Here is a 27,426-nt window from a genome sequence, read left to right on the forward strand (position 1 = left end):
TTAGGGATCTGGAAGGTCTGATTCTCTCTGAACTCACCCAACTGGCAGCTTTGGTACAATTTTAAAAATCCTTTGTTGCGTTTGAAAACGTTGCTGCGAAGCACGAGGCACTATGGACGCTGTCCGAATTAGCCGGCTCTGATTTGGCTGTTGCCTGCGGCTGTAAAGTTTAAGGATGGCAAATTAGGTTTTAACAGGTAGGACGGCTTCCAGGAGCCAAGTTCTACAGAAGAGGGTCCGCGACCTGCCTTGCTGCGTGAGATTTCAAACATCAAAACCACCTGCACAACTGATGCAGTTTACAAGGAACTAAAAACCAGTTTGTGGAAACGTTCTCCAGATCAACCCAGCTCCCCTTCTGCCCTGAAAACTCCTGAGGCGCAGGGTATACCTAAAGGCTGCTATCCCACAATGGAGAGCAGCCTCTGCCCTACTGCCTCACCTCTATCATGCTCTACCACCTACCCACATTCACCTAGACCCCTTCCGCACATGCAGAATAATGCACTTTCAATCCACTTTCACAACTGTGTGAAAGTGGATTTGGCTATTCCGCACAGTAAAATCCAGATGCAAAGTGCATTAAAAGTGGATTGAAAGTGCATTATTCTGCCCGCGTGTGGGGAGGGGGCTTATGGCTCTGTAACCAGACCTCCTTCCTTCTCTCCTGGAAGTTTGCTTATTTATATGTTTAGACTCTGCCCTGCCCTACAGAGACCCGCGGAGATCAGGATCGGCGCCCAGGCAGTTCCCAGGAAGTGAAGCCGCGTTTCCAGATCCTGCCTCCCACTGAGTGGGCTGGGAAACACCCATCAAGATGTCCTCTGCCTCCAGTAGAACTGAGTTTAATTCCCCAATACTCCACATTGAATGGGATTTGTTTTCCTGCTCCTCCACATGAAGCCTGCTGGATGACCTTGGGCTAGTCGCAGTTGTCTGTGAACCCCCACCCCCGCTTCCCACCCATCCCTACTAAGGTGTCTGTTGGCCAAGGAGAGGCGGGGAAAAGTTTACAAACCAGACGGCCCATTATCTCATGCCCCAGAAAGCTTCCCAAACCATCATGAGATGCAAAAGTTTGGAAAGCCCCACCAGGGACTAGAACAGGGGTAGGGAACCTGCGGCTCAAGAGCCGCATGCAGCTCTTCTGCCCTTGCACTGTGGCTCCACGAGCCGAGCTGCCAGCCCCATCCTTGCCCGCCCTGCAGGCAGCAGGGCGGGCGCACCAACTGCCCATGGTCGGCTGGGCCACGCCGCAGGCTTCCCCTCTTGCCCGCCCCATTGGAGCGGGGTGGAAGCTTTCCCGGCGGCCGGCGTGGCCGCTGGCTTCATCCTTGCCCACCCTGCAGGCAGCAGGGCGGGCACATACATGCGCTTCTCAGAATGAGCGGAGTAAAAGGTAAAAAAACCCCTATATATATAGTGTTATCTTTATTTTAAATGTCAAAAATTATTTGCGGCTCCAAGTGTTTTCTTTTCCTGTGGAAAATGGGTCCAAATGGCTCTTTGAGTGTTAAAGGTTCCCTACCCCTGGGCTAGAAGATTTACTTGCCAGGAAACATGCCCAGGGTTGGGGGTTAATGGCTTCTCAAATTTCCTTTGGGTACAATCATACCGTGCAAAATTTATTCCTTGCCTTTCTGCCCTCCTGAGGGCCCCCAAACCAGGTAACAAAGAAAAAATACGCAATGAAACTGCCTCTTATAACCGGCCGCAGCCGACAAAAAAACCCCCACATCATTAAAACAATTAAAACCAGAGCTAAAATACAGCAATAATAAAACGACTGGGCAGGAACGAGGGATCCTGGAGGGAACACCAAACAAAACGAGAAGTCTTCGCCCGCTGGCAGAAGATGGCAAAGGAATTAGACACATGAGCTTCTCTGGAAAGACAGTTCCAGAGTTTTGATGCCACGACTGCAAAGGGTCTTTGCTGAATTGTCACCTATCTTATCTTAGAAGGTGGAGGCATTCAAAGCAGGGCATACAAAGCAGGGTTTTAGAAGATGACTGCAGGGGTCAGAAAGTTTCACAAGAGAATATGAACTCCTTGCATAGGTGTCAAACTCCAGATGTTATGAACTACAGTTCCCATCATCCCCTGCCAGAATGCTGGGAACTGTAGTCCATACCATTTGGAGGCCCGCGAGTTTGACACTGTGCCTTAAGGCATGTTGGTCCCAAGCCAAATAAAGCTTTACAAGTCAACATGAGCACTTTGAAGTGCGTCTAGAAACCAATTTGGAGCCGCTGCAGATCAGCCAGGACTGGAGTGATCTGGTCCCTACAACCCACTGTCCAGTCAACATCCTGGCTTCTGCAGTCTGCACCAGCTGAAGTTTCCACAAACTTCTCAAGGGTGAACTGTAGTGATCTCTAGATAACTTCTCATTGTGGTTAAAGAAAAGTCAACTGGGCCACTTCTCCAGCCAGCGTGGTGTAGTGGTTAAGAGCAGGTGGCTTCTAATCTGGAGAACCGGGTTTGATTCCCCACTCCTCCACCTGAGTGGCAGAGGCTTATCTGGTGAACCAGATGTGTTTCTGCACTCCTACATTCCTGCTGCGGGAGCTTGGGCTAGTCACAGTTCTCTCTGAACTCTCACAGCCCCACCTACCTCACAAGGTGTCAGTTGTGGGGAGAGGAAGGGAAAGAAGCTTGTAGGCCACCCTGAGTCTCCTTACAGGAGAGAAAGGTGGGATATAAATCAAAAGTCTTATTCTTCTTCTTCCTAACCCAGTGGAGATGACACTGGACTCTAACCTGTTGGAGAGGCCACATAACAGGTTTTATTCCCGATCCTTTCTTTCAAAACTTGCTGGGTGACTTTAGGCCAGTCACACACTCATTCCTGGCAGGTATTTGAAAGGGAGACCGCCAAAAAATGACAGGGGGTGTGACACAGAGGAAGACAATAGCAAACTACCTCTGAGTGCCTCTTGCCTTGGAAACCCCACCAGGGGGCGCCATAAGTCAGATGTGACCTGAAGGCACAAAAAATATAGTGACTTGGGGCTCTCTCCCCTGAGTAAATGGAATTGGCTAGTAAGCCTTCTGCCAGAACCCAAACATAAAAGGTGTCCGGAACTGCACCACTAAGGCCCATTCCGCACATGCAGAATAATGCACATTCAATCCACTTTCATAATTGCTTGAAAGTGGATTTTGTTATTCCGCACAGTGCATTGAAAGTGGATTGAAAGTGGATTGAAAGTGCATTGTTCTACATGTGCGGAAGGTGCACAAGTGAATCCAACAGGCCTGAACACTAAGAGCACGTAAGACATTTGAGGCATGTCAATAGCCTAAAGTGAAGGGCTTTATAAAAGGCCTCTTTGCCTAGTCATGTAGAGATGACTATTAAGGCCCCCATGGAGAAACAGGCCATGGTTATATTTTTATGGCTGGAATAAGCTCTGCTGAACACTTCCTTCTGAAAGGTCCCTCTGGACTACGACTCTAAGGTCTTTGGCAGAGAAAGGATGGATAGACAGCTCACCGTGAGCCCCTGCCCTAAAGACCCAAACAAGAACAGCAAATGAAATAAGAGAAATGGGGAGCCCACTGTTTCCAGACATCTGACTGGATCCCAAATGCAGTCTTGAGAGGGGCATTCAAACCGAACCCCTAAATTCAGCCCCAATGCGCTCCATCCATGAGCTGAGCAGGGAATAAAGAAAGCACAGTTTTTCCACTTGAGCTCGGTTTTGCAACCCAGGAGGGAGATGCAGAACAGCGGGCAAGCTGACAAGCCAGTATCGTGACAGCAGCCCTTGGATCTATTTGACAGGGGTGAAAATGCCAACTCTGCGGCTTCTAATCTCCCATGCATCTTTCCCAGGGGATTCTCTTACCAAGGCAGGAGTCTGTGAGCCAGAAGCAGCATGCCCAAATAAACACATTTTTCATGCCCTCAGAACTGATAGGTCAGAATTTATCTTGGCAAGAGAGGAGTCACGATTAAGAAGATGTATGAGTGATGTTTACTTGAGGGAGAGAAAGACAGATTCTGGGGAGGCTGGAAATAAGCCCTCAGCCAAGAAGCCGATGATGGTTCCTGGATGGCACCGCTTGAATTCTAAACACTTCTCTTCAGCCATGCATAGACTCAGGGCCAAATCTGAACACGCTTTGCTCCCCAATACTTGATGCTGGTACCCAATGCATTTGAAGACAATATTTTTTACAGGACATTAATGCAGGTCAATATGGGAAAGATGCTCATTTGCAAGGAGCTGAATTTTCAGGCATACAAACTGACTTCCCAGGTCTTGCGTTCCACAAAAGTGCCCTCTGAGCAAGAGCAAAGTGCATTTTCTTTACCATTAAGATTATGGGGACAAGAATGCCAGGGACAAGGGTCTTTTCTGTTTTTTCAGCACATCACTGGAGAAAACCCCGTAAGCTTCTGGCCAGACTAGCACAGCATGATCTCCTCACCCCTAAGATACCTTCTCCATCAGCACAGCTCTCCCAGACCTCCCAGCGTGAATCCAATTGGGAGGTCCTTTGATGGGTACTTAAAGATGCACCAGATCCCCAACCTTCATCATCCCCTCCTTGCAAAATCTACCCAGGGTCCTTCCTGCCTCTCTTACCTTCATGCACAGGGTCACTTGCTTCGAAAGCCTTTGAAATGGGGACCCTCCTGGACCCCAGCTGCCTCCCTCTGCCCCCTTCCAGGAGGCAGGGCCAATCCTAAGGCTCCCACCCCCACATCCTTCCACCCCACACTCCATTGACTCCTCCCCCTCCCCCACTGACTCCTCCCCCTCCCCCACTGAGGATGCTCCCCGCCCCGCCCCTCCCCGCCCCTCCCCGATCTTCCTCCCCCTCCCCTCCATCCTGAGGGGGCGGGGCGCCCTCCCAAGCCCCTCCCCCGCAGCCTCACCTGCGGGCTGAAGGCGAATCTCGACAGGCTCGTTCGGACGGAGACGAGGGCGGCAGCAACGGTCGCGGACACAGCGAGAGGAGCCGCCTGGCTGGGGAGGCAACGGAAGTAGGGCTGTCCGGGAGGACCGATCACAGAACGCCGCCACGCCTCTCCGCCTAGAGTGGACTGTGATCATCGAGAAGAGGGTGGCTAGAGTGGCACACCCACTTCCGGATGCTGCTGTGGAAATCTAGGACGACCCTCCCTCTTAGGCTCAGCCACACTTCCGGTTTCTAATGGAACAAATTTTTCCCACTCAGAATTATTTTTCCCACAGGGGCACCCCCACGCCTCTCTCAATTCATATGGAATTTCGGACGCTCTCAAATTCTTTTTTAACTATTGCAGGGGTTTATTCTTTGGTTAGTCTCTATGGTCTGGGTGGAACCATGGAGCTCAAAGTTCCTAGCAGTGCCAACTGAACTTCCGGTAACAAGTTGGCCCCAAGTTGACTGTAGAGAAAAGGAGGCTGAGGTAGGTGGGGGACGTTGGGGCTCTAAATCAATTGGGATGGGGAGAAGAGGTCTGATAGTTAATCGATTCGGATCAGACAGTTGGAAGAACCTCTTCTTCACACAATGTAACTTGGGGATCTCTCTGCTGCAGGGTGTAGTAATAGCCTTATAAGAGGACTAGACAAGAAAACTGGAAACCTTCTACAGACTACCTATTGAAAAAAGATGGTAGAAGAGAAATAATTGCAGGATTGGAGATCTAAAAGAAACTAGCAGACTGAAATAGAATATCAGAAATGATAAAGTGTGTAACTGATAAATTGTTCCATTTTAAATAATACGTGAACCCAGAATGGATTAGAATGGGGTGAAACTGGGTTTAATAAAGTAAATATAGTTGTCTGATTCTTTAAGGATCAAATCACAAATCCTCTATGAAAGTGGTACTCTCAGGGACACATCATGTTCTTTTCCTTGTGAGTCTATATCTTGTCTTGTCTGTTGCAGCAAAAAATGTGTTCACTGGTCACCATTCATTTATTGTAATTTGCAGAATTTAGAAATATTTATTAGCAAAGGGATCTTTGTTTAAAGCAGGAAGCAGACTTTCCATACAGAAGTCACAGAAGGCAATAGGAAACGGACAGAGAACCACATAAGTTTACCTACAGTAAAGCCTCCACATTTTCATCTCTGCACACTGTAGAAGAAGAGAGTTTTGGATTTATATCCCACCTTTCTCTCCTGGAAGGAGACTCAAGGTGGCCTACAAGCTCCTTTCCCTTCCTCTCCCCACAAGAGACGCCATGTGAGGTAGGTGGGGCTGAGAAAGTTCCAAAAGACTGAGACTAGTCCAAGGTTACCCAGCAGGGATGTAGGAGTGCAGAAACACATCTGGTTCACCAGATAAGCCTCTGCCACTCAGGTGAAGGAGTGGGGAATCAAAGCCAGTTCTCCAGATTAGAATCCACCTGCTCTTAACCACTACACCTCGCTGTAATGAAGTTGGTGGCATTTACCCTTGATAAAAGGAGCTCTCCCAAATCTTGCGCCTGCATCTTATCCTTTTTACATACTGAGGACTAGAAACTTTGTTTAAAGTAATGAAGTCTGATGCATTCAGGCAGTTCTGACTAGGAACACCCTTGGGATCAGTTCTGGCAACCATTTCTTTCATTTGCAAATGACTTCACAGAAGGGAGCCTGGATCCCTCGCCTCAGGAGAAGCCATGGCCGAGCACGGGGCTCATCTCACCACTGCTCCGACCTTTGAAGACAGGCCATCTATCTTTGAGGTGGTGGCGCAAGACAGCTTGATGTCTGCTGTGAGACCTGCGCTTCAACATGTGGCTAAGGTAAAAAAAACAGCTTTCCGCAGCTGGGCTGCAGCGGCAGTAGCTCTCTGCTTACTTTCCTTTGAAGAAGAGTTTGTATTTATACCACACTTTTTTTCTCCTGTAAGGAGACTCAAGGTGGCTTACAAGCTTTTTCCCCTTCCTCTCCTTAAAACAGATACCTTGTGAGGTAGGTGGGGCTGAGAGAGTTCAGAGAGAACTGTGACTAGCCCAAGGTTACCCAGCAGGAATGTAGGAGTGCGGAAACACAACTCGTTCAGCAGATAAGCCTCTGCCACACAGGTGGCGGAGTAAAAGAATCCTTATGGGAGGAGAGAAGGTGGGATATCGTCGCGCTTCTCTTCTTCTTCTTGATGTTAATCACGGCCTACTTATCTTGCGATCTAGGTGCTAGCAGAATCCAACCCAGGCCGTTATGGCTTCCTCTGGCGCTGGTTTGAAGAACTCTACACACTCCTGGATCTGTTGCTCCAGCAGCACTACTTATCCAGCTGCAGTGCCTCCTTTCCCGAAAACTTCTACGGCTTGAAGAGATTGCCGCTACGAGACGGCAGGAGGCTGCACCGGCGGCCGGTCACTGCCGGGCTGCCGCAGAAGCATCACTGGAAATCCCTGTGGTTGCTGGTCCTCGTCCCTTATCTGAAAACGAAGCTGGAGAAGCTGGTCTCCCGGCTGCGGGAAGAGGACGATTACTCCATCCATCCCCCGTCCTCGGCCTGGAAGCGGTTCTACAGGGCCTTCCTTGCAGCCTACCCTTTTGTCAACCTGGCGTGGGAGGGCTGGTTTCTGGCCCAGCAGCTGTGCTACATCCTGGGGAAGGCTCAGCAACACTCACCCCTGCTGAGGTTGGCTGGGGTACGCTTGGTCAGGCTCACGGCCGAAGATCTGCAAGCCCTGGAGAAGAAACTTCTGGCTGCTAGCACAGCTCAGCTGCCAACCAGCAGGTGAGTTGAAACAGAATCCAGAGAGAGTGTTGTGGGTTTTCTGGGTTGTATGGCCGTGTTCCGGTAGCATTTTCTCCTGAGGTTTTGCCTGCATCTGTGGCTGGCATCTTCAGAGGATCTTGAAGATGCCAGCCACAGATGCAGGCAAAATATCAGGAGAAAATGCTACTGGAACTAGGCCATGCAACCCGGAAAACCCACAACACCCTAGTGATTCCAGCTGTGAAAGCCTTCAACGATACACAGAATCCAGAGAGTTCTGGACCTCAACGGTAAGAGCCAAATCTGTTCAATGAGTCCAGAAAGATTCAGTAGACTCAACTGGTTGAATATTAGCCTGGTATTTTTAACGCTCTGGTTTCACTAGACCAGGAAAAGATATTCCCATTATTAACAAGGTGGATGCTTCTGCTAATTACCAATCCAGATTCATTACTGAAAAGATGAAATTGGCAATTAAATTAATGAACAGTAGTGGCGGAGTGGCAGAGCATGCAGAAGGTCCCAGGTTCGATCCCTGGCATCTCCAGTTGAAACGCCCAGGTAGCAGGTGATATCAGAGGCCTCTGCCTGAACTCCTGGTAAGCTATTGCCATTTTGAGTAGCTGGTACATATTTTGATGGTCCAGGGGTCTGAATGAGGATAAGGCCGCTTCTCTGTGTGTCTGACATTTAAGTAACATTACGCAAGTTTTCTGTAAATATAAACTAAAGAGAAGGGTTGTTTTCCTCTTTTCTTTGGTCCTGGAGCACAAGAAGAAGAAGAAGAGTTTGGATTTATATCCCCCCTTTCTCTCCTGCAGGAGACTCCAAGGGGCTTACAATCTCCTTGCCCTTCCCCCCCTCACAACAAACACCCTGTGAAGTAGGTGGGGCTGAGAGAGCTCCGAGAAGCTGTGACTAGCTCAAGGTCACCCAGCTGGCGTGTGTGGGAGTGTACAGGCTAATCTGAATTCCCCAGATAAGCCTCCACAGCTCAGGCAGCTGAGCTGGGAATCAAACCCGGTTCCTCCAGATTAGATACATGAGCTCTTAACCTCCTACGCCACAGGCCCCAGCTGTTTTGATTGTTTTTCTTTCAAAAAGAGCATCAATAAAGCAACATAACAGCAGCTCATTAAAAAACAGGTTATAAAGGCAGTTGTGCCAAACGGTGAAACGCTTCTCCTGTGGAGATGCCAGCAGTTCCAGCAGGTGGCCAGTAGGAGGGGCTAAGCAGGAGAGTGGCGAGTGCCACATAACCCTGTCCTCTCTAGTTGAGAAAACCAGCATGAAATAGAAAAAGCTGCCTCGTACCCAGGGGCGTTCTTGGCTTTTAGAACTGATGAAATGATTGTGGTCAACACCAGCAAGGGAATTCTGCTGCAGTTCTGCTTGGGGCTGAGCAGGGATTGGACTACCAGCAGTGTCTAATCAGCCCATTTGTTTTTGCTAACGCTTTTTATGTTTCCCTTTCCTCTTCAGCATGAAAGACCAGGTGAAGTCGGCCATGAAGAAAGCTTTGGGGGGGCTGGCCTTCTCCCTCTCCACCGGCCTCTCTGTCGGAGTCTTCTTCCTGCAGTTCCTGGAATGGTGGTACTCGTCCGAAAACCAGGAGAACATCAAGTCACTGACTGCCTTGCCCGCCCCGCCGCCACCCCTGCACCTGGAGCACGACACGGCTTCCCCCCTCTTGCCGAAGCTCAAAACCATCTGCCCGCTCTGCCGCAAAATCCGAGTCAACGACACGGCCCTCTCCACATCCGGCTTTGTGTTCTGCTACCGCTGCGCTTACAGCTACGTGAAGAGCCGTCAGCAGTGCCCCGTTACAGGCTATGCCACAGAACTCCAACATCTGGTCAAGTTATACATGCCTGAAAACTGACCCGAGGGGAAATCCTTGGGCACATACAGAGGGGGGTGTTTCCGTAGTGTGTTTTGGAAAATAACGGATATGGCAGCGAAGAGACATTCCAGAGTACGTGGTGACTGTGAGCCCCGGGACCTTTATATTCACCCCATGAAAAACAGCTATGCTTTGCTGAGGGCTCTTTCTCAAGTTGGGAAAGTTGAGCAGGTTTCTTTTGCAAGTCGAGAGGGAAGATGATGCTGGACCTAACTGAATTAGAGCTCGGCCCGACTAATGTTCTGTTTCTTGACTGCTAGATCAGCCCAGCAAGACAGGACTGAAGAAAAAGCAGCACCTCCTTTCTTCATGTTGTGATTTCAGGGCTGGGGCCTGCAGCTTTCTTGTATTCTGTAACGGTACAGCCTCCAAGCTTCTCAGAGCAGAGCGTGGCAAACATGATGTATAGTCATGCTCTTAAGAATTATGCAGAACGGGGAGGTAGAAATCTGGTCGATTGATTGCAGAGTGTGCTTATTTTTGTAAACGCTAAAAATCCCTGAAGGTAGTAAAGCCAGCTTTTCAGACAAATGTTCAGCTGAGCCCTTGTGCGCTAGCTTTCTACATGTGGACCCAGGAGCAGGGAATTCAAGACTGTGGCACAATCCAGAATGTTTGCTGTGTCAGTTTGAACTGCATTTTGCCTAACTCGTAGGCTAGATGTAAAGCAATGGGTGCTTTTCCCGCCAGTGTTTCAAATATGCATCATCTGGGCAAGGGGTGGCAATAAAGAGGAGGATTTGCTATGTGCACATAAGTGGTGTATACAGACTGAATTTTTTAAAAAAATCAAGTACAGAAGGGCAGGGCTAGAAGGGTGATGGATCTTGGAAGACTGCCTTGTAGAGGCCCCTAATGGCTGACTCAGTGACAAGTCAGTTGCAGATTGCAGCCAGCGTGGTGTAGTGGTTAAGAGCAGGTGGATTCTAATCTGGAGAATCCCGTTTGATTCCCCACTCCTCCACCTGAGTGGCAGAGGCTTATCTGGCGAAGACTGAAGAACAGAGAACTGTAATACTAGTTTGTTTATATGATTGACTGTTATTTTGTGCCCATTTTTAGCCATTCTACACGGGATTTTTGTTCAGTGGTGATGCTGTACTGTGTATTCCCTTTGTTATTGCAAGGAATGAAAAACACAGGACAGAAATACAGAAAAGTCTACTATTAAGGAGGAAACAGGGTGACCATATGGAACCATTAATTAACCAGCATCTTGTGGGTCTATTCAAAATCCACATTCTTCCATTGGGTGAATAAGCTTCTGAATATGACGCTCTTTGGCCCTGAAAGAAAAGATCATAACAGGTCAGAATTACATTATAGAAAGATCTTTTAAGGGTAGCAAGATTGAACGAAGAAACAGTGGCCACAAACATTAGATCGGTTATTTTCATAGACATTGTATGAGCGACTTGCCCGCAGGAAGACAGCCAGGGTCAGCTCAGAGAGAAGATTACATGATCATCTCCTGGTCAGAGCCAAAGGAAAGACCTTAGCAATACCAGGTCAGACTATACTTCACTCATCATTGCCTCTGGCACATCTTGGAAGTAACACTCCCTGCCCACCCACTAACAAGCCTACTAGTCAACTAATTCAATATGTTCTTTCCAAACTGGGATGGCTCCTCAGCTCTGAGGAGGGCACAGACAAATACCATGAGGCAGACATGATAGTGAGAGGAGCGTGTGTGTGTGTGTATAAAACAGAATGACCCAGCTGTCACTGATCCACTACTCATTTCAGCCAAATACCCACCTAGGCCTTAGCCAGCCCACCTGCAGCACTTCTGCCTGCACTAGCCATAAGGGATAGTAGTCACGACTTAATTTACTGGGATGTTGTCAGGACTGCTGTGATAGTATGTGCTCCTGGACCAGACTTTGTTTATGAATGGAGCTGTTACTAGGAGGCCCTTCTTTTAAGCGCATCTACTATGTAAGCTAGCTCCTCATCTAGGTCCAACCTGGCCCCACTGATCCCCCTTAATGTAATCTCCAGAGGGAATTATTCTAACCCATTCTACTTGGGGCTGCTTTTGAAGAGGAGAGCGTTGTTTTTGCATGAAAAGACAATCATTTTAAAAGCACAGACCTACACTGGACTAGCAAAGAAACTGCAAATCCTTCCTGTCTAACTAAGGCTCATTCCGCACATGCAGAATAATGCACTTTCAAACTGCTTTCAGTGCTCTTTAAAGCTGTGCGGAATAGCAAAATCCACTTGCAAACAGTTGTGAAAGTAGTTTGAAAATGCATTATTTTGCGTGTGTGGAAGGGGCCTAAGCCTAACTTATACTTCTAGTCATTACACTGGACACCCTGCAAATGTGTGATGAAAGATATATTTACCCAATAATCAAAGACGAATAGATCATGGTAGGCATCTACCTTCACAAGCCCAGAAAATGCTCCCCAGAAATATTCGGAATAGCTTCCCCAGTAGATGCAAGTGCAAAATATCTGACTACACTAAATGATCCAATACATCACAGAGCGTTCTCCCTAAATGTCTTCCCTTCCGCAGTCACCCGGGAGGGATTTTTTACAAACTCCATATTCTGCCTGATTGTGTTCTTGTGATGTTAACGAACCGGATACGTTCATCCATATTATTCTTCACTGCCCCTTACATAAGGAAGTCTGAACATCTATCCTCGGACAACTGTTTGAAAATCAGAACGGTCTCTTGGACAAGGATCGGGTGACGCTTCTGTTGATGGACAGGAAGGAAACAATAGCCTCTGCGGTGGCTTATTTTCTATCTACCATAATGGCTGACAGACACCACCACACCTATTCCACCATCAACCCAAAGACATAAGCTGTTCCCTTGTAGTAAACAATATTTTAATCTTCACATGGATTTTTATATTCTCCTGATATTATTTGTAACATTTGTAGGTCTTTAGTTTCGATATACTAATCTAGTCCTTCCAGAACGTATCTCTTTTCTTCCTTCCTTTTCATTTGTCCTTTCCCTCCATTCTGTAACGTAAGCCCAGATCCTGAACACTTTCCTATTATTGTCGTTGTTTGAAATGATATCAAACAACAATAATCGGAAAATGTTAATACAACAACTACTACTAATAATAGTAATAGTAGTAATAACAATAATAATAGGAAAGGGTATCAAACAGCAACAATAATAATAGGAAAGCGCTGAGAAGAGAGTGGAAGTGGATTGGAGGGAGTAGAAAGATGAAATCATCCCTTCCCATAACTTTTAGTTTAAAAACTTTTGGTTTATTATTAGTATTATTAACACTTCCCTTTTGTTATTATTAGTATTATTTCGATTTTATTTCCCGCCCTCTCCGATAGTATCAATAAATCATTCTTAACAGCCCCCTAAGAAGAACCTTTCCTTACCTCTCTTCCTTTCCGTCCATCGTGCGCATGGCTGGATCCCTGAAGCTGCTCTCCCAATCACAACACTCGCAACTAGGTCAGGTGACTCGTCCCTGCCTCCTCCTCCGTGCTTTCTCATTCATCCAATCCCGTCCCTGCTTTCGAACCGCGGGCTCGCCCAGAGTCACGGGAGGTACTTCCTAGGACGACAAATGTTACCTTCACTTCCGGATTCCATTTGAAATACAAATTCCTTGCGGTTGAAGCTCGGCAGTCTTCACACCCGAGAGCCTCACTTTTTTCTCGCAAAACTCCCAAGAAATCCCCATTTAACTTCTTTTAACTCATCGACAGACTGGCTTGGGATGCCAACGTTCAGGCTCTCTCCTTGTACGCTAGCAGCAATAAATTGATTTAAAAAAAATATTTCTAACTTTCTCCTTGTTTGGCGGATCCTCCCAGCCGATGAATCTCCAAATTCATTTCGGTTGGAATTTCCCTGCAGAGCCGCCCTGGTCAGTAGTAGTCTACCACTAAAGACTGTATGGAGGGGAGGGAAGGTTTCACAGCAGGAAAGAACAGGCTTCTGCTGGAAACAGGTCCCACCCTTGAGATCCGGTCCTGCAATGCAAAGCAGCTGTTGCCCCTCTGTCCCCGCTTCAGTGGCGGACCAGGCAAACTGGAGCCCTGGGCAAAACCCCATGGCGTGGTCCAGGGGAGGCACGGGGGCGGGGGGGATCGGCTCTCCCGAGCACTGTGGAGCTGATTCTGCCGATCAGGACGTGGAGGGGGGTGGGGGTGGCGTTTGAAGCCAATGACGGAAGCCAATGACAGTCACATTCTCTCAGCCTAGCTTACCTCACAAGGTTGTCGTGAAGGCAAAACAGGACAGGAGAATGATAAATACTGTTTTGAGACCCCATTGTGGAGAAAAGTGGAATATAAATGAAATTAAAGTCTCCATCCCGTCTTTCGCACTGCAAGTCAGAAAGAAACACAGGGGGACAATGACTCACCTGTAATTGAGGGGGGCGGGATGAAAGGTATCATAATGTACTTTGAAAGTGACATTTTCCAACCTCCTCCCTCCATTATGGCCCAGTTCACACACAGGGAGCCTGGCCAGTGGGGGGGGGGGGGAGACGGAGCTGAGGTTGGAACCGTCACCCTGGGTGCAACCTCTGTGCATGTTTTGCTCCTAAGTCCTGGCCAGGGAAAGGGTGTCATAGTTGTCATGGCATCTGTATCTATGGCACACAAATTAAACCCAGCATCACGATGGGGGAGGTGGGCAAACAGAGGCGAGCCTGCAGTCTGAAAGGGATTCCTTTCGTAAAACTGTGTGCCACCTTCTTTCTCCCCTGACGTTCTAGCTTTCTGCTTGCAGGGTGTGTTTTTGTTTTGTCAACAGCAAAGCAATATTCAAAAGCGGGATCCTCTGCCTGTAGTCTGAAGCCCATTTTCCCACTTTGAGGCTCTGCTGCCACACGTGAACCAGGCTGCACCACTCCAAGCTGGAAGGAGATCATGTTTTTAATATTTCCCTAGGAAAACAACCGCCCAAAGAGAGAATTTTAATCCAGCAGGGGGTAAAGTGGACTGGGATAACTCTGTCTCTGATGTGCTTTTGTAACCCCTATGATCAGAATGGGTTGACCCAGAAAGGGGTGGAGACTCTAAGCCGCAGAAAGCTGCAAAAACTGGTGAAGTTGGAGGAAGCAAGGCTACCAGGCTGGGACCTTGATTTAATCCGTTATAAGCTCTTAACACCTTGTTTAAGGGCTTGCTATGTATGTAATGGATGGGAGTTCGTTTGGGGACCTTCATCATCTTGGATCCCATTCACCAAGCCTCTGAAGTCTTCATAAGCCAACCACCAGCAGGAAGAATTGGACTTTGCATTTATCAGTAGTTTGTCAAGATAAGGACTTGAAATGCAACCTAGAAGGACTGTAAATTGTTAATGTTAAATGTAAATGTTAAAAGTTTTATTTGTTAAGTAAACCATTTTGTTTTAAATTTAGTTCTTTGCAACTCCTTCCAAGTTCTGCCCCACAGAACCCACAGTTAGAGGTTACACTTTCACTTAATGTGTGGTATGTTTTTCTGTGGGGGAGGCATTTGGAAAATATTATCCCCTCTCCCCCCTTGAAGGGATGTGGTCAGTTCTGTCATCTCAGAACTCTGTTGGTTTCTATAGTGACAAAATAATAATAATGTTGGGCAGGGAGAGATCTTCATGTGTTACAACAACCTTGTGAGGTAGACCAGTGTGTTCACCGTATTCTACATGGGGGCTGGCATCAGCTTGCCTAAAGAGTTTGCATCAAGGGACACCCAATGCTCGATTCCCTCAGGCAGGGGAATTGAGGTGGTTGAGGCCCATGGTGGTATGCCAAAATGTAACCCTTCAGATTGCAGCTAAGGGATTACATTTCCCCCCTCCACCACCACCACCAAATTTCCCCTTTCCACATGAAAGCTTTCCCACTGAGATGCTATTTTTTTAGTTGCAGGGAGAGTTTTTTTTTAATTGTATTGATTCAGACAGGGTTAGGGCATAATCTCAGGGAGACAAAAGCTCCGTGTGTGCTCCAAACTAGGTTGCCACTGGACCAAGTGGTCCATGTAGTCTTGCATTTGATTTCGCACTCTGTTTTCCCCGAAGGTCTCCAACTAACCTCCCCAGTTGCTGACCCGGAACACTGAGTTCCTGTAGGTTTGGTTCTTGATTGCCCCGCAACTGGGCTCGAGGCGTTCGGGAACCGGCGTGTTTGCGCGCTTCTTTGAGCCTTTGCTCTTCGGAGCGATCTGGCGGGACCAATCAGCAGCTGGTCCGGAGCGCCCATGTGCAACTGACAAATTTGGATTCGTTAAAGGCGGTCGAGAAACGACGCTCCCTGGTGCGGGAAAAGCTGCTGATCAGCCCAGGCTTATTGCAGAACATCTGGGAAGTCCCTGCGCGATCAATCGGATTTACTCCAGGGTAACAGACAGTCCTCTGCAGATTTGCTCCGACGCCCTGATATTTGCAGTGCCAGCTCTGGGGTTAGTATGTCTAGAATTGCAGCCATGCAGGCTGATCCTATGCTGCTTCTTTCTTTCTTTCTTTCTTTCTTTCTTTCTTTCTTTCTTTCTTTCTTTCTTTCTTTCTTTCTTTCTTTCTTTCTTTCTTTCTTTCTTTCTTTCTTTCTTTCTTTCTTTCTTTCTTTCTTTCTTTCTTTCTTTCTTTCTTTCTTTCCCTCCTCCCCCACCTTGCCTTTTCCCACCCAAGGTTGGGTTCAAGGCGGCTAACAACCAATGAAATGCAATTTAAACAAAAGCATTGTACAATGTAATGGCCTGGGATGCCAACGTTCAGGCTCTCTCCTTGCATGCTAGCAGCAATAAATTGATTTTTTAAAAAAATTCTAACTTTCTCCTTGTTTGGCGGATCCTCCCAGCCGATGAATCTCCAAGTTCATTTCGGTTGGAATTTCCCTGCAGAGCCGCCCTGTTCAGTAGTAGTCTACCACTAAAGACTGTATGGAGGGAAAGGTTCACAGCAGCGGTCAGGGTGACGTGGTCCAGGGGAAGGACGGGGTGGGGGTTGGTTCTCCCGAGCACTGTGGAGCTGATTCTGCCGATCAGGACGCATGAAGATTTGGGGAGCCAGGAGCCAGGCAGCCGGGGAGCGTTTGAAGCTAATGACCCAGGACCAATGGCCGGAAACCAATGACCCAGTCACATTTTTCTCAGCTCTTAGCTTAATTCTCACCCAAAGGTTGTCGTGGAAGGCAGAAACTAGGACAGGAGAATGATAAATACTGTTTTGAGACCCCATTGTGGAGAAAAGTGGGATATAAATGAATTAAATTAAAGTCTCCATCCCGTCTTTCGCACTGCAAGTCAGAAAGAGACACAGAGAGACAATGACTCACCTGTAATTGGGGTGTGTGTGTGAAAGGCATCATAATGTACTTTGAAAGTGACATTTTCCAACCTCCTCCCTCCATTATGGGCCAGTTCACACACAGGTTGCGGGGGGGGGGGAAGGGGGGGAGAGACAGAGCTGAGGTTGAAACTGTCACCCTGGGTGCAACCTCTGTGCATGTTTTGCTTCTCAGTCCTGGCCAGGGAAAGGGTGTCATAGTTGTCATAGCATCTGTATCTATGGCACACAAATTAAACCCAGCATCACGATGGGGAAGGTGGGCAACCAGAGGCGAGCCTGCAGTCTGAAAGGGAGGGGATTCCTTTCGTAGTAAAACTTGTGTGCCACCTTCTTTCTCCCCTGACGTTCTAGCTTTCTGCTTGCAGAGAGTGTTTGTGTTTTGTCAACAGCAAAGCAATATTCAAAATCGGGATCCTCTGCCTGTAGTCCGAAGCCCATTTTCCCACTTCGAGGCTCTGCTGCCACACGTGAACCAGGCTGCACCGCTCCAAGCTGGAAGGAGATCATGTTTTTAATATTTCCCTAGGAAAACAACCGCCCAAAGAGAGAATTTTAATCCAGCAGGGGGTAAAATGGACTGGGATAATTCTGCCTCTGATGTGCTTTCACTTAATGTGTGGTATGTTTTTCTGTGGGGGAGGCATTTGGAAAATATTATCTCCTCTCCCCCCTTGAAGGGATGTAGTGAGTTCTGTCATCTCAGAACTCTGCTGGTTTCTATAGTGACAAAATAATAATAATGTTGCACTTAGGGCAGGGAGAGATCTTCATGTGTTACAACAACCTAGTGAGGTAGACCAGTGTGTTCACCGTATTCCACGTGGGGGCTGGCATCAGCTTGCCTAAAGAGTTTGCATCACCCAATGCTCGATTCCCTCAGGCAGGGGAATTGAGGTGGTTGAGGCCCACAGTGGTATGCCAAAATGTAACTCTTCAGATTGCAGCTAAGCAATTACATCTCCCCCACCAAATTTCCCCTTTCCACATGCAAAGCTATGCTGAAAGCTTTTCCCTTGAGATGCTATTTTTTTAGTTGCAGGGAGAGTTTTTAAAAAATTGTATTGATTCAGACAGGGCTTGGTTTGCGCATAATCTCAGGGAGACGAAAGCTCAGTGTGTGCTTCAAACTAGGTTGCCACTGGACCAAGTGGTCCATGTAGTCTTGCATTTGATTTCGCACTCTGTTTTCCCCGAAGGTCTACAATTAACCTCCCCAGTTGCTGACCCGGAACACTTGAGTTCCTGTAGGATCAGCCCGCTTTGGTGCTTGATTGCCCCGCAACTGGGCTTGAGGCGTTCGGGAACCGGCGTGTTTGCGCGCTTCTTTGAGCCTTTGCTCTTCGGAGCGATCTGGCGGGACCAATCAGCAGCTGGTCCGGAGCGCCCATGTGCAACTGACAAATTTGGATTCGTTAAAGGCGGTCGAGAAACGAAACTCCCTGGTGCGGGAAAAGCTGCTGATCAGCCCAGGCTTATTGCAGAACATCTGGGAAGTCCCTGCGCAATCAATCGGATTTACTCCCGGGTAACAGACGGTCATCTGCAGATTTGCTCAGAAGCCCTGATATTTGCAGTGCCAGCTCTGGGGTTAGTGTGTCTAGAATTGCAGCCACGCAGGCTGATCCTATGCTGCTTTTATCTGTATTTCTTTCTTCCTCTCCTCCTCTGTTTCTCTTCGTCCCTCTCTTTCTCTGTTCCTCTGTCTCCTTCCCTCCTTTCTCTCTATGTCTCCTTTCTCTCTTTTTTCTTTTTTCTTTTTCCTTTATCCCTCCCCCTCTGTTTCTCTTTCTCTCTCTATCCCTCTTTCTGACTTCCTTCCCCTCTCTCTTTCCCTTTCCCCTCTCTTTTCTTTCTTTCTTTCTTTCTTTCTTTCTTTCTTTCTTTCTTTCTTTCTTTCTTTCTTTCTTTCTTTCTTTCTTTCTTTCTTTCTTTCTTTCTTTCTTTCTTTCTTTCTTTCCCCCTCCTTACTCTTTCTGTTTCTCGTTCTCCCTCCCTCCCTCCCTCCCTCCCTCCCTCCCTCCCTTTCTTTCTTTCTTTCTTTCTTTCTTTCTTTCTTTCTTTCTTTCTTTCTTTCTTTCTTTCTTTCTTTCTTTCTTTCTTTCTTTCTTTCTTTCCCTTCTCCCCTCCCCCCCTTTTCCCACCCAAGGTTGGGTTCAAGGCGGCTAACAACCCATGAAATGCAATTTAAACAAAAGTATTGTACAATGTAACGTTAGAATTTTAAATCATGACTAGCGGCCACATTAAAATTACATGGGCCCCTGCTAACAATAAGAGAGTGGACAAAAGAACATGAGGAGGGAGAGAAAAAGGAATATGAGAGAGAAGGATACAGGGAAAGACAATGGAGAAGAAGAACAGGGTGGAAGACTGCTAGATTGGGACCAGCGCTGTCCTCAGGCCCTGCAGAACTGAGCCAGGTCATACAAGGCCTGGGTCTCATTTGATCGAGAGTTCCACTAGGTGGTAGGGCAGCCTCTATAGTTTTGGGGCGGAGAGCCACCAGTATATACATACCTTTTTTAAAAAGGCTGATGCTAAAACATGTCTCTGGTATCCTCTTGCAGAAGCATCTTGTTTCTGTTGTTGTTTGCCTGAGCTTCTTTGAAGAGGTGATCAGTAAAACACCCACTTAGCCTTGGCTGTTATGTTTGTTTGAAAATACCCATTGTGTAATTCAGCTTGATTAACAGCCATGCTGGTGCCGACGGCTTTTAGAGACCTGCAGATATTTTTTAAAGTATGTCAAAATGGAAATGCTCAATGGAAATGCCAGTGTTTCCCCATTGATTTGCTTGTCCCTACCTTTGCCTGTGCAGGTGGAAGATGGCTGCTACAACAGATGAGCTGAGGCTCAATGTTACTAACTTCCCTGAAAATGTCATCGATGTGGGAAAAATAACATTTGGTGAGGACCAGAGAAAAAGGAAGAAGTTAGACAAGTCCAGTAAAGAAAAGCTAGACAGTCAAAACATTAAGCTCACCCGAGCAGCCTGTGCCCTGCTCAACTCAGGGGGCGGAGTCATAAGAGCTGAAATTGAGAATGAAAAATATTCCTTTATGCGACACCGGATTGGATTGGACATAGAAAAATCATTTAGGGACTGTGTTCAATCTGATCTCTTCAATGATTACTTCGACGTAGTTCAGGACGGTCTCTACTTGGATATTTGGGTCAAAACATGGAGTAGCGAGATGTTCTCACAACCCACAGTTATATCAAAGGCTCGCCTATGTTGTTTGGAAACGGGGCTGCTATGGAGATCTGGCACCTCGGCTGTGCAAATGAAACCCTTGGAGGCTCTGAATTTTCTGAAAGAAAAGCAGGCTTCTGCCAAGAAAGATCCTGGAGAGGTGGCAGGGCTGATGTCGAAGAGGGCTCGTCTTTCGGATGGCATCTGGCATTCCAAAGAAGGTGGCGTACACGTGGAAGAAGATATTCTCAAGGCGGCTGCTCGGTTTTTGGAACGGGACAGTCTGAAATTTGAGGAGTCCTTGGATTTCTCAGAGTCAACAGAGGTTGAGTTGAAGGAATTAACAAGGGTTGGAGACATCCTGGAATTTGTTAAAGCCACGCTGCCCAAATACCTCTCTGCTTTTGCAAACACCAAAGGGGGATACTTAATTTATGGTGTGTCTGATGATGGGAAGGTTACTGGTTATAAAGAAAACTTAGAGCCAGATCAGTTGGAAATCGAAGTGCAGGAAGCCACAGAGATTTTGCCCCACTTCCATTTCTGTGGTTCTTTCAAGAAAGTCTCCACTGAATGTAAAATCTTGCCTGTTTACGAAGAAAACGGAACAAGGCATGGTTACGTCTTTGCTGTGCAGGTTAAGCCATTGTGCTGTGCTGTCTTTGTAGCAGCTCCCGATTCCTGGATTGTGAAGGATCGCCAAGTGAAGAAGCTACGAGTTGATGAATGGGTTGAGCTGATGACAGCAGAAGATCCAGGTCTGGTTATAGCGATGTGTTTTGTAGAGTTTAATGTGCAGTGTATTCATATGCTGCAGGTGGATCAGTTTCCCTGGTCCCCTATTGCTTAACCCTTTCTCTCCAGAAGGGATGTGTTTGAGGTCACACAGAAAATATCAGAGCTTAGAAAGGAAAAACTTTTTTTTAAAATGATGTAACATGTTACTCTCTACAGTCGGGAAGGCAACAGTCTTCTAATTGGTTGCCGGTTGAATTCCGAATCATTTTCAAGGTGTTGGTACTGACCTTTAAGGTCTTGCGCGGCCTGGGACCTCCGTACCTACGGGACTGTCTTGCCCCATATGTCCCAAATCAACCTCTGCGGTCAGCAGAGGCCAATCTGCTGGTGATCCCTGGCCCCTCAATGATGCGGCTGGCCTCCACCCGGGCCAGAGCTTTTACAGCTCTGCCCCCTGCCTGGTGGAACGCTCTGTCTCCAGCTACGCGGGCCCTGCGGGACCTTAACGAGTTCCGCAGGACCTGCAAGACCGAGCTGTTCCACCGGGCCTTTGGGGAGACCGGCCTCTGAGAGCACCCCCCCTTCCCCTGCCAGAACATCTGTGGATTCTACTATCCCTCCTCCCCTTTCTTTTTGGGGATCTGTTAGTAGGACGCCATCTATTTATTTGATTGAACGCTGCTTTTAATGGGGTAGTTTTAACATATATAGAGCCACTGTTTAATGTTTATTAATTTATTTTGATATTGTTGATTTTATTGTGTGCTCTATTTCTATGTTTTGTTCACCGCCCTGAGCCCTTCGGGGGAGGGCGGTTTATAAATATAAATATAATAATAATAATAATAATAATAATAATAATAATAATAATAATAATAATAATAATAATAATAATAATAATAATAATAATAATAATAATAATAATTGGATGGAGTTTCGGCAAATGGGGTTCCCCTGTTGCACAGAGAAGGAAAGGAGGGAAGCCTTGATAGCAGAATTTGAGCGGTGCTACTCAGAGTAGAACAAGTGGTCTTGTACAGCAAACCACAACCTTCATGAAGAAAAACTCCACACAGCTGTTTCATTCAAAAGAAGGCTTTTACCATTGAGTTGCTCTATGTACAAGATACTATATACAAAGTAGAATAAGCAGGAATATTAAGCAGTCCAACAAAGTGCTTCGCCCTGCACTTGTTTCCCTAAGGAACACAGACACAGTACAATACAGTTGCTTAAATACATGGCTCAACCAATCATTGTAAAGGTCACTTCAAACTGGTTAGAACCGGTTCTCTAGCTGTCAGATCATTCCTTTCTTGCTGACTCATACCTCTGCTGGATAGGATATGATCACCACGATCTAACTGTCATGACAAGCCTTGGGGAGCAGGGGAGATGAGCTTGATGCAGATTGAATGGAGGCAAATTATACAAACTGTGGGTCATATGACAGAGAAAAAGCTTCATTCATTGCTTTGTTGTAGTGCTATCAGGCTGAGTGTTCCCAATCCTGTTTTTGCCACAACCCTTGTTTCTGTATTGAGAAAAGGGCTCTGTTTCAAGGGTCTCATATGAATAGAAAAGGATCTGGCCACAGACAGGCCAGCCAAATAGATGCTTGATGTCGACAGGTGGTGCCCCATCCCAGATTTTGGGAAACCAATGAAGGCAGTTAGATGTATAGATCTGCCCTTCCTGGCTGTAATATTTCAGAGTGAGCCAGACACTTGCATTTATGACCATGTGAGAAGTTTGTTTTTACCTGAACAGAGTCTGGATTTTTCCTTTACTTCCTAGACCTTTCACACTTTAATGATGGCTTCCAGCTCGAACTGAGTAGGTCCTGTAAGTCTCCACTCAGCAAATCGGTATATTCTGCTAAAGGCGTTGCCTGCCTGAAGGATCTCCGAAGCTCTCTATGCCCCGGTGGGTTCCCATGTTGATTTTGTAATATCAAGCACAATGACTGTGTAAGTGAGTGAGTATACTGAAGCCTGCATCGCAGGCTGTTCTTATTCTATACAAAGCAGCCTGTTTCAGGAGTGGGTAAGAATGTTAACAAAAACTCTATTTTAAAATGACCTTTTTCACACGTGGAGGTATACAAGAGATGTGTGACTGAACAGTTAGATTGCAATCACTTCCACGTTATTCTTGCATATTCTGTGCCTGCTTATCAAAGCCTCACATTAAAGGGTATATTTTGCAAAAGTATTGATATGGCAGCTAGGGATATGGAACATGCCATACGCCTGTTTTCCTCACCCTATCAAATTTCCCTCAAGGAGTTGAAAGAGACCACAACAGCCAACCCCTTGCCGTGCAGGTACACATAATCAAAGTACTCCCAACAGATGGTTATCCAGTTTCTGTTTAAAAACCTCCAAAGCAGGAGACTCCACCACTTTCCGAGGCAGCATATTCCACTGTCAAACAGCCCTTACCATCAGGAAGTTCTTCCTAATGTTTAGGTAGAATCTCTTTTCCTGTACTTTGAATCCATTACTCCATGTCCTAGTCTCTAGAGCAGCAGAAAACAAGCTTGCTCCATCTTGCTTTGCCGTTCGCTTTCTGGCACTTCCAATACAAAAACATCTTTCTCTTTAAGGTACCAGTACTCTATTTCCAGCAGTAAGCCACCATTCTGCTGCATGTTCATATGTGTAAACTGACCGTACTTGACGGTTGGGACAAATGTTATAAAGCACCTTAACTTATGTATAGAATAAAGGTAACAGCAGTGGGTCATTACTGACTTATGGGGTAACATAATATCACAACCTTTACTAGGGAGATTTTTTTTTCTTACCACACTGCCCCACAGTGCTCATTATGTATGGATGATGTATGTATTTCTCCACTATGGAAATGCTGAAAGTGTGGGAAAGGTGAATTCTGACGTGTGCGGCTCTTCTCTATAGCTCCTGGATTTCAACACATACACATTTTCTCCCCCATCCCAAGTGGCTGAACTTTTAACAGGAGGAATTTGCTCCTCGCATATCTGTCTCTCCCTCTTTCTCTTTACACTTTCTCTCCAGTGTCTCCCTTGGTTTTATAATCTGTTGATGCTGAGGCCTCAATGCCACAAGCACAAACATGTAATTTTTTTCACTCTGCTAAATTGTGTCTCTCCTTTGTCCCGTGGATGCTATTTTCCGTTGCCTTCTTCCCCGCACCACTATTAGCAACTTCAACAACGTCTTAATAATGGGAATAATGGTTTCTATCATTTTGAAATAAATGGTTCTCAAATTTCTAGGAGATTCAAGTGGGATATGCTATAAACCAGAAGAACTCTGCACGGAACTCTTTTCGGAATATGAGGGACTGAAGAACATTATGCACAAGAAGATGAAGGAACTGCAGTTATCTAAGGGAGTCCTGATGTTTTCAAGAAGCTGGGCTGTTGATGTCGGCCTGCAGCAAAATTCGTGGGTTGCCTGTGATGTCTTCTTAGTAGCCACAGGTACATTTCCAAGGCTGTACACAATTACTGTGGATGAGGATTGTTCTGTCTCTTCAGTGATCTCTCTGTTGGAATACTCAACAAATGTTTCCCATGTATTAAAGCAGAAGCTGGTGAACGAAGGGGGATATACTCAGAAACTTAGTGTGCTTTCCCATGTCATTACGCTTGGAATCAGTGGAGAGGTAAAGATAGATATGAGTTCACAAGTTACGTGCCCACAACCCTATTTGATTTCCAGCCATGAAGACCTGATACAAGCCCTTGCAATTGTCTTGCTAAGGTTCCGGTCTTTCTTAAGTGACCAGCTTGGCTGTGAGTTTTTCAACCTTCTCACCATTAAACAGCATGAGATCTTAACAAAGAACCTCCACAAGAACAAGAAACTGTTCATCTATGGCCTTCCAGGATCAGGGAAAACTATTGTGGCCTTACAGATCATAGAGAAGATGAAGAATGCTTTTTGCTGCGACTCTGAGGAGATCCTTTATATTTGTGAAAACAGGCCTCTGTGTGAGACAGTGAGGTAAGTATTTTGCATGGCAGTCTGCAGAAACATCTATGTCCCCTGCCTGAGCTTAGTTAGATCTTACAGGGGTAACCAAAGCCAGGAATCGGGACAAAGGCCCCTTCCGCACATGCAGAATAATGCACTTTCAATCCACTTTCACAATTGTTTGCAAGTGGATTTTGCTATTCCGTACAGTAAAATCCAGCTGCAAAGTGCATTGAAAGTGCATTATTCTGTGTGTGCAGAAGGGGCAAACAGTAACAGTTGTTGTACAGTCGAGAAGAGTGTAAACTAGTGGTAGAAGCACTTACACAAAAATTGTGAAGTGTAACTAAGATCACAGCAAACCAGTACTGAAATTCAGTTTCCTGCATGCAACTTGCAGGCAGTTTTTGTTCAATATTTGGCAAAATGTGTCCCAAATCACTTTTTCAGTATTGATCAAGGTCAGTGAGTTTGGAGGAAATGTTGGTAAAGGCTCCAGGTGGATTTGGCTGGCTGTTGCTGGAGAAATAGCTGTAACAGATCTTTGATCTGGCACCAGCAAGGTAGTTCTGTTGAGTAGGGGGAATAACAAGTCAGTAGTGGTTCAGTTAGGTAAACACGCTGCCTCACTTGCCTTGTCTTTGTAGGGTGGGTAGCAAATGAGCATTGTTAAAGGAAAAATAACAGGACACCCAGCAGTTTAATTAAAGAGGTGTTTTCAAGCAGTATATATTTAAAAAGTTATTTTTACAAGCAATATATATTGTTTACAAGCAATATATATTTAAAAATCCAACCAATTATGAATTCAAGCCTGTTAAATAAACATCTAATAACATTTTCTTTTCCAGAATGGAAAACATTTGCAATGCTGTTACACGAGCTAGTTTTTTAAAAGGGAAATACCCTCCATTTGTGAAGCACATCATAATTGATGAGGCCCAGAATTTCCAGTCTGGAGACGGTGATTGGTACGGGGAAGCTGTGAAAATTACGCAAGCCGATGCTCATAAGCCTGGCATTTTGTGGATCTTTTTGGATTATTTACAAAAAACACACTCTTTTAGTTGTGGCCTCCCTCCTCCATGTGATCAGCAACCTCAGGAATGGCTAACTCTAGGGGTGCGGAATGCCACTAACATTTATGATATCATGAAAAAACAAATGCATTCTATACTGTCCTTTCGCAATGAACTGTACATTCCTTATGAACAGTTAAAAAAACTTGTGGAAGAAGCTCGGTGTGGTCACAGTCTGGCGGGGGTTTTAGTCGAACCTGAAGTGAACAATGAAAACACAATAGCAGATTATATAGTAAATCACTGTCTTCAGTATTTCCGAAATGGTTATTCTGGAAAAAACATCGCTATTCTTTGCAACACTGCAACTGAGAGGGATAAATATCGTCTCTTACTCGAGTCTAAAATGTCAAGGCACGTGAGAAAACTAAAGTTGTCTGGAGGCTTCTCAAACGCAGATGATCCAAAGGGGAACAGCATTGTTCTAGACAGTGTCCGCCGATTTTCAGGCCTCGAAAGAAGTATTGTGTTCAGCATTTATCCACTTTCTGTACCAGTGGCTATTGCTGCAAATCTGTTACTCTGCATGGTGTCAAGGGCCAACTTGCATTGTCATTTGCTGTGTGCAAGAGTAGAGGATTCCGTGAATTCACCTGGTTCTTCCCAAATTTGACAGGCTTATGCAAACTGTGATCAGCCTTTTAATTGTAAACTCTCTAAGCCAGAAACCCCCAATATAGCATCTGTATGTGCCCTTCCTGATGCATACCAAGTGTTTTTAGAAAGTGGGTGGTATACCAAAGTGGTTAAGAATGGTGGACTCTAATCTGGAGAAATGGGTTTGGTTCCCTACTCCTCCTCATGAGCAGTAAACTCTGACCTGCACAATCTGGCTTCCTCTACAAAATACTCGGGGTACCACACTCTGTACCATATGCTGTACTATGCTTAGAAACTGGTCAGAACCTACTTGAAACAAGAGCATGGCTGAATACATTCAAGTATTGGATCAAACTATGTTTTAACTCTGATGAGCGCAGTTTAACATACATTGTGCGCCCAGACCTATTTGCCTCCGAATGGTATCAACTTCTTAAATCAAAAATCTACTCTCTAGGTTTAATACTTGAAGATCTCTGTATGCTGTCACCCAGAGAGATTCTGCAAACCTTAAAAAGCAGACTTCTAGAATAGGAATACCATATCTTCTTGGGCCAAGCAAATAAATCATGCTCACCCCTTTCTGTCGGAATAGTACCAGAACAGGGGCACATAGCCAAATATCTTGAACTATTAACTGAACCCCAACAGAGATGGATTATTACAAGGGCCTGATGTAATACTTTTTCATTGGCCATTACAAAGGGTCGCTACCTATCTATCCCTCTCCAGGATCGGGTCTGTCCACACTGTAAAAACCAAGTGGAGACTCTTGCTCACATTATACTTGACTGCCCGAGATATGTGGGTATTAGGAATTTCTCTCCTGGGCGTGTCTTAGACAAATCTGAAAGAGACTCTGACAACTCTGTTGTGGAGCTTTTGTTAAATAACAGAGGCCATGCTCTTGGAAAAAGTAGCAAAATTTCTTCTACAAGTGACAGAATTTTCTAAGTAACGTCCAATGCTAGATACAGTTTATCTGTCT

General features: G+C 46.1%; 3 protein-coding genes and 1 non-coding gene across 5 annotated transcripts in view; 2 read left to right on the forward strand and 2 right to left on the reverse strand.

The window, feature by feature from the left end:
• LOC125445597 (AP-1 complex subunit beta-1-like) overlaps positions 1-5,022 on the reverse strand; it is a 69,269-nt gene extending 64,247 nt beyond the window's left edge. Inside the window, 1 exon segment of the mRNA XM_048518727.1 lies at positions 4,892-5,022. The gene's annotated coding sequence lies outside the window, so the exon portion shown is untranslated.
• On the forward strand, positions 4,920-10,263 carry LOC125445598 (peroxisome assembly protein 12-like). The gene is made up of 4 exons (XM_048518729.1): positions 4,920-5,407; positions 6,584-6,743; positions 7,131-7,687; positions 9,152-10,263. Exons 2-4 carry the CDS (start codon positions 6,618-6,620, stop codon positions 9,549-9,551), a joined length of 1,083 nt encoding a protein of 360 aa, XP_048374686.1. The 5' UTR covers positions 4,920-5,407; positions 6,584-6,617; the 3' UTR covers positions 9,552-10,263.
• A 749-nt stretch (positions 10,264-11,012) lies between these two features.
• LOC125446105 lies at positions 11,013-11,109 on the reverse strand. The gene has a single exon (XR_007246365.1). It is a non-coding gene; the product is annotated as a Z30 small nucleolar RNA (small nucleolar RNA).
• Positions 11,110-15,867: 4,758 nt separating this feature from the next.
• Positions 15,868-26,627, forward strand: LOC125445842 (schlafen family member 11-like). Of its 2 annotated transcripts, none has more exons than XM_048519243.1 (5): positions 15,868-15,976; positions 19,682-20,814; positions 22,592-22,720; positions 24,057-24,789; positions 25,611-26,627. In XM_048519243.1, exons 2-5 carry the CDS (start codon positions 19,689-19,691, stop codon positions 26,449-26,451), a joined length of 2,829 nt encoding a protein of 942 aa, XP_048375200.1. In that variant the 5' UTR covers positions 15,868-15,976; positions 19,682-19,688; the 3' UTR covers positions 26,452-26,627. The 2 variants fall into 2 exon arrangements, with proteins under 2 accessions (XP_048375200.1, XP_048375201.1); XM_048519244.1 differs by lacking the exon at positions 15,868-15,976 and adding an exon at positions 18,423-18,449.
• The last annotated feature ends 799 nt before the right edge of the window (positions 26,628-27,426 follow it).

Source organism: Sphaerodactylus townsendi, linkage group LG16 (genome assembly GCF_021028975.2).
Source record: "Sphaerodactylus townsendi isolate TG3544 linkage group LG16, MPM_Stown_v2.3, whole genome shotgun sequence".
NCBI classification, from domain to species: Eukaryota; Metazoa; Chordata; class Lepidosauria; order Squamata; family Sphaerodactylidae; genus Sphaerodactylus; species Sphaerodactylus townsendi.

Excerpts from the sequence above, each read along its gene's own strand:
- LOC125445598 (XM_048518729.1), top strand. The coding sequence starts at position 6,618 with ATGGCCGAGCACGGGGCTCATCTCACCACTGCTCCGACCTTTGAAGAC. Across the intron at positions 6,744-7,130 it reads CGCTTCAACATGTGGCTAAG|GTGCTAGCAGAATCCAACCC; the intron begins GTAAAAAAAACA and ends CTTGCGATCTAG. Across the intron at positions 7,688-9,151 it reads GCTCAGCTGCCAACCAGCAG|CATGAAAGACCAGGTGAAGT; the intron begins GTGAGTTGAAAC and ends TTTCCTCTTCAG.
- LOC125445842 (XM_048519243.1), top strand. The coding sequence starts at position 19,689 with ATGGCTGCTACAACAGATGAGCTGAGGCTCAATGTTACTAACTTCCCT. Across the intron at positions 20,815-22,591 it reads GATGACAGCAGAAGATCCAG|ACCTTTCACACTTTAATGAT; the intron begins GTCTGGTTATAG and ends TTTACTTCCTAG. Across the intron at positions 24,790-25,610 it reads CCTCTGTGTGAGACAGTGAG|AATGGAAAACATTTGCAATG; the intron begins GTAAGTATTTTG and ends TTTCTTTTCCAG.